At 37.0% G+C, this 6,781-nt stretch overlaps 1 protein-coding gene across 1 annotated transcript; it reads left to right on the forward strand.

Moving 5' to 3' along the window:
- The first annotated feature begins 3,928 nt into the window (after window positions 1–3,928).
- On the forward strand, window positions 3,929–4,225 carry LOC145543421 (keratin-associated protein 3-3-like). The gene has a single exon (XM_081584866.1). The coding sequence runs from the start codon at window positions 3,929–3,931 to the stop codon at window positions 4,223–4,225; it is 297 nt and encodes a 98-aa protein (XP_081440992.1).
- The last annotated feature ends 2,556 nt before the right edge of the window (window positions 4,226–6,781 follow it).

Raw genomic sequence — 6,781 nt, forward strand, 5'->3', positions numbered from 1 at the left:
CACGGAGTTATGAGCAATATGCCAGGCAAGCACACAGACAGAGTAACTAAAACCCAGATTTATTTGGTGATTCACTGTCAGGGTGAGGGGCAGTTATGAAAAGGCATCAGGCTATCCAAGCTAAGCATTAAAAGATGATGAGGTGGAATAAAAAAAGAAAAGAGATGACGAGGTGGAAGACGTGAAGAGCAGAACAGGAGCTTACTAACTCATGGATACATTGAAGATGGGAGAGGCTGAGGCCAACGAGAAAGAAGAAATGCAAAGACCCTGAAGTCGGCCCCCAGCAGAGAGATTCAGGCTGAACCCTTGAAGCAGTGAGAGAGTTGAAGCAAGAGATTAACAATCATATTTTACTTCTTATTTCTATCACTTCTTATGATCAATCTTTGCATCTTTACTGTCACATATACCCCTACTGACTATAAAAAGGTGTAATTAAAACTGGACAAGTTCTAGACTCACAGACACAGAGAACAGACTTGTGGTCACCAAGGCGAAGGGGAGTGGGGAGGGAAGGACTGGGAGTGTGGGATTTGCAGATATAAACTATTATATGTAGGATGATGAGCAAAAAGTTCCCACTGTACAGCACAGGGAACTATGTTCAGTATCCTATGATAAACCATAATATAAAACAACATGAAAAAAGAAAGTCTGTATAACTGAGTCACTTTCCTGTACAGCAGAGATTGACACAACATTGTAAACCAACTATATTTAAAAAAAAAAAACAAACACTGGACAAGTTCTTGTGTGGGTGTGCATGTATGTGTGTGTGTAGGTTTTCAAACTGTTGAAATTCATCAAGGATCGCCATGTTTTTCCTGCACTTGCTTGAAGGAAAAGGGTATCTTTTCTTTCTAAAAATAAAATATGTTTAATATCTCTGACACATACCTTAAACTTCCATTTTAAACCACATAAAAGGTAACTCAGTCCCAGTAGGTCCTATATTTAGTTCTTAACAAGTCGGTCACCAGGCTACCTAAGGCAAATCATCTTACCTGTCTAGGATTCATGATCCTAATTTATAAACAAAGGAGAGTTATTCCCAGGTCTCTTAGACAATTGCAGAGAAAATAAATTTTAATGAAGTACAAGTCCTTTCAATAAAAGATATGAGTTTATTCATAAACTTGGTATTTTACGACTCTTTCTAGTCTGTAATGCTAAGTCTTATTTCTAGTCCTAGAAACCACACAGAATAGTAGCAATTCCTTTATCCTCATAAGGTTGATTCAAAATAATATGCATTCTTGCTAAGAGACTGATATTTTTCTGCCATGAAAGTCTAACTTCAAGAGTCTGAAAACCCCTTTGTAGTACTTTCTTTAAAATGTCAAAACAATTTCCTTCAGCTTATTTTTTATCCTTGGAACCCAGTCTTTTCTTTTCCCATCATAAATTATAACAACAGTAACTTATAATAATACATTATGGCATAAGACATATATGTATGACAAACCTTCCTCCAGACCCTAAGTTTCCTGAAAGCAGAGATGATGTGTATTTAGTTCACTGTTGTATAATCACAGTTTCTGGCATATGGTAACAGCTCAACAAATATCTACTGAATTATTTTTTAAATACTGGAAAAAAATATTAATCTGTCCTGAGTAAAAGGGTGAGCAATTTGGCAGGTATTCACTCAAAGATTCATCTGGGGGAAATCCAGGGACATCAGTTAAGATCATGAACACTTTATTTCAAGCAGAGCCATAGAGAACTTTTTAAAATTTGAAATGTATTCATTTCTGTGCCAGCCATTTTCTCTAATTGTAGGTGTGAACTTTTAGGTAAATTTTGCTGTTTCCTGTAAGGTTACTCTTTAACTTAGTTTCTCCGCCTTCCTCTTCCCCTGAGTTTGATCTGTAACTTGCTTAGATAATGATAATAATTTACCTTTGCACTGCACTTCATCTATGGATTTTAACCCACTTTTACCTCATTCGAGCCTCACAATAATCTTCAGAGTTGAAGAATGTAGATATAATTATCCTTATTTTACAGAGGAGAAAGATGAACTTCCAAAACGTTAATTGCTTGCCATAGCAAGAAGGGTAACCGGCAGTATGGCGACCACTTGTAACACTTAATGGGGTCCTCTTGAATTCACACCCTCTCCAGGAAAAAATCACACAGCCTTTCCCACCATCATGCACTGAGTTACAGGCAGACTTTAAGGAAGAGAGGAGAACCATGGCTTGAAGGATGAGTGATTCCAAGTTGAGAGGAAATGGTTTGAGTGGTCAGGATGACCCTGGACAGGAGTCTGCATGTGCTCACTCTTTATGCTGGACCATGCTTGAAATCTAAATGGTCTACTGGAACTAGAATCCAGATCTCCTTACCACAGCTACATTTCACTTGGGGAGAAAATGTACTATATTGAGGAAAAACAGAACAGTGAACAAAATCGATTGTGGATAGATTAACATAGGTCTTTAACTTCACTTTCCATTGGTAGCAATATTGGTAGTGAAATTATTCTTCTACTTAGTATTTAGATATAAGCTAAAAATTCAACTTTCCCACACTCAGTAGAGAAAGAAACAAAATAAGCCAGTTTTCGATAGAAATATACATGGCCAGTGTGTATATGAAAGAATGTTTTAACCTAACAGTTATGAAGAAAACACAAATACTATAATGTAATTTCATTTTTGCCTGACAAATTGACAAACGCTTAAAATAAAACATCCATCAAAGTATACAGAAACAGGAATTTTCAAATAGCAGTTGGGAATATGTAAACAGGAAAAAATAGCTAAATAAAATGATTCTGGAGAGCAGTATGGCAATGAATATCAAAGGTCTTAAAATATCATTAATTAACATTTGCTCCAATAATTCTACCTAATAATTAATCCTCTTTCTGAAATGATCAGACATGTGCATAAAGATTTATGTACACAGTTATACTATTGCCACAATTATCTTAGAAGAAAAGTTGCAAACAGTTTAAATGATTAATATATGAGATTTCTAATCAACTTAGAAGTACAATTATATGATGAACACTAGGAAATACTTAAAATAACATTATCAAATACACTTAAGAATATAAGATCATGAAAATATATATATTTAAGTGAAAATGCAAGTTATAGAATGGTATATACAATGTGATTCCAGTGGTATCATAAAATGATAAGTATATAGAAAAATGACTAGAGGGATATATATAAACACTGATAGAGAATTTCTCTTGATGATAAGGTGTTGTGGATAATTTCTTTATACATTTCTATATAGTCTGAATTTTTTAATGAATATGCAATATTTTACAATAAAATGGGTTAATAGTGTATGTCTCCATATTAATGTAAGTTAGATCTTCAAAAGTCCCAACACTACAATACTACTAATACAATGTTACATGTATATTATGTATCAATTAAAAGTCAGTTAATTTATTAAAGTCCCCAAAGCTAAAGAGAGTTACTAAAAATAAGTACTCTTTAAAAGAAGAATAGTTCATCAAACCAACTGATAACAGATAAAGGTAAAGAAAATAAAAACTGACCAGCACAAGAGAAAAGACCTACATCCTACAGTTGTACTGTCATGCATATTCCCCATCAGGGCTGGTGCTGGAATTATAATAGCAGAAGCCACTGGTGATACCTCATGAAGCTTGTGTTCCAATGACAAATAGCAAGAGTAATCAGTTCAGATTTAGCAGTGAACTCAAATAAAGGTTAATTAGGAAAATAAAGACTCTTTACAAGCATCTAAATGTCAAACTAGTCAAAGGATAATGGGTACACTAACATAAACAAGAACCAGGAAAGAAGCCTTCCGGTTGGACCAACACCCACTGGAGAGGGTATATAAGAGCCCCAGAGCAAAAAGGGACATTCACACTTCAGGAGACCCATCTTCTTTAAACCAAATCAATAAAAAAACACAGCTTCCCAACACCATGGCTTGCTGTGCTCCCCTCTGCTGCAGCGTCCCCACTGGCCCCGCCACCACCATCTGCTCCTCTGACAAATTCTGCAGGTGTGGAGTCTGCCTGCCCAGCACCTGCCCACACACAGTCTGGTTACTGGAGCCAACCTGCTGTGACAACTGCCCCCCACCTTGCCACATCCCTCAGCCCTGTGTGCCCACCTGCTTCCTGCTCAACTCTTCCCAGCCCACCCCAGGCCTGGAAACCATCAACCTCACAACCTACACTCAGCCCAGCTGTGAGCCCTGCATCCCAAGATGCTGCTGACCGACGGCTGCCTCACTCAGTGCCTGACACAGAGTCAGCCCAGAAGCTCTAGTGCTTACCTGTCTCAGTACTTGCAACTAATTGTGGCTCCGCTTTCGAAGTTGGAACAAGGATGGCGTTTTCACAGACAACCCTCACGAAAAAGAAACCAAGAGACTTTCAATGGCCATGTAGTGGACATCGGTGAACAAGGACAATTGGAATAGGTAGATGCCTATAGGCTTCCCAACGTTGTTCAGTTCCTTCATGTTAAATTGTATCTTTCTTTGGTGCTTTGGGAATTCTGTTTCCAGTCTTGAATGGTATCTTTCTGGAAATTGAGGATCTTCTTCATGATTATTCTAATAAAGTTTACATCTCTGGCATAACACAAATGTCTATAATTACTTCCATTTATTTTTGTTAACGCATCAAATGTATTTCTTAACTCTGAAGGTCAGCATTTTAAGAAACTGAGAACATCTTGCAAAACTGAAAAGCATGGCAGTACAGACAAATACTTCTTGCTTTTGTTGTTCTTGTTGTTTTAAGAAAACTAAATGGCATTGCATATAAAATGGTCCAGGATATCAGCATAATTTCCCTGACTTGTCCCTCCTTCAAAATGGTTTAAGGTAGATTGGGAAACACCAAATATGATCCAAAGACCAAATATGACCTAATATATCAACTAATCCAGATGCCAGATCTATTTGTGCAAAAAATATATAACAATATCATTCATTCAGTAAACATATTAAGTACCTATTATGTACCCTGTGTTTTACCATCCCTGCTAAAAATGAACTGATTGTCTGGAAAGTAAGGCAGATACATATACAATATCCACTCACTCCCTCATACAATTAACCATTATTTACTGACTGCTAACATTGTATTATAATAAAAATACATGAATTATACTGTATAGCACAGGGATCTATACTCAAAATCTTGTAATAAGCTATAATGGAAAAGAATTTGAAAAAGAATGTATTTATATGCAGGGGCTTCCCAGGTGGTGCTAGTGGTGAAGAACCTGCCTGCTAATGCAGGAGACATAAGAGACACAGGTTCAATCCCAGAGTCAGAAAGATCCCCTGGAGAAGGGCATGGCAATCCACTCCAGTATTCTTGCCTGGAGAATCTCATAGACAGGGGAGCCTGACAGGCTACAGTCCCTGGGGTCACAAAAAGAGGAACACAACTGAAGCAACTTAGTGCACACACATATATGTATGCATAACTGTTGTAAACTTGAAATTAACACAACATTGCAAACTAACTATACTTCAATTTAAAAAAATGTGAGTCAAAAATGTGCATTAGAGAAGTGCTGTGGTATGGAAAAATTGAGAACAGTGAAGAAATTAAGATTTAAGTGATAAAAAAGAGAAAAGATACAGTCAAAGGCAAATTGACTGAAGCTGGAGATCAAAATAGTATGGAAAAGATGTTGTCGAGAGATACTAGGCAGTAGTGTAAGGTCACCAATTTAAAAAAGGAATGCTGTGTTCTGCTCTAGAAGTGTCAAAACACAAGTGACACATCTAAATGAAGTTTGTGCTGTGCTGTGCTTAGTTGCTCAGTCGTGTCCAACTCTTTGTGACCCCATGGACTTCCCACCAGGCTCCTCTGTCCATGGGGATTCTCCAGGCAAGAATACTGGAGTGGGTTGCCATGCCTTCCTCCAGGGGATCTTCCCAACTCAGGGATGGAACCCAGGTCTCCTGCATTGCAGGTGGATTCTTTATCGTCTGAGCCACCAGGGAAGCAAATGAAGGTTAGGCAACTGGAATTTGTAATTGTGTTCTAAAAGGAAGCAGATATAGGAGGGAAGGTGAGGAAGTCTGTGTAAAAGACGGTATCAACAGAAGCCTGTTTTGCATGCGCACTGAATGAAATTCTATGAGGTTGGCATAGAATGGCTTTTGAGGGATAAAGAGCTGACTGGAAATACCAGAAGTCATTCAGTACTAATGGACTTTTAATTCCCAGCCTATCCAGAGTGGCCAAAGCTCTTTGTGTACCTTGGGGATTCTACTGATATTCCAGAAGAACACACCAAAAGAGTAAGGATTACAACCTTGGGAAGAGAACACATGAAATTATACCTGCCCTGGAAAAATCTAAAACCTAGCCTGAGAAGAGAAAGAGGATCTTCCAGAGATTTGACTTCTTGTCAGAACAAAGCCTGACACTCAAAACTCTGCAATATAATTGAAATTTCCTAAAATGTATCATCTAACATGGATAGCATATAATTTAAAATTTCCAGACATGTGAAGAAGCAAGAAAAGTCTCACTTATAAACAAGAGAAAAAGCTGCCAATAGAAATAGATCCATAGATATATAGATGTTAGAATTAGCAGACAATATCTTAAAACAGATATTATCAATATTTTCATGGATTTAAAGGAAAGGATGAACAAGAGGTAAAAGGAAAAAAATGGACAAGATGAGGAATCCCACCAGAAAAAGTAAAAATTTTTAATTCTATTTGATAAATTAATAACAAATTAAATTTATTTAAATTAAGAGAGAAGTAAATGAAAATTCTAGAACTAATGATTATA

Source organism: Giraffa tippelskirchi, chromosome 3 (genome assembly GCF_054371585.1).
Source record: "Giraffa tippelskirchi isolate mGirTip1 chromosome 3, T2T-mGirTip1v1.2.pri, whole genome shotgun sequence".
In the NCBI taxonomy this organism is placed as follows: domain Eukaryota; kingdom Metazoa; phylum Chordata; class Mammalia; order Artiodactyla; family Giraffidae; genus Giraffa; species Giraffa tippelskirchi.

Coding starts and splice junctions, on each gene's coding strand:
- LOC145543421 (XM_081584866.1), top strand. CDS start 3,929: ATGGCTTGCTGTGCTCCCCTCTGCTGCAGCGTCCCCACTGGCCCCGCC.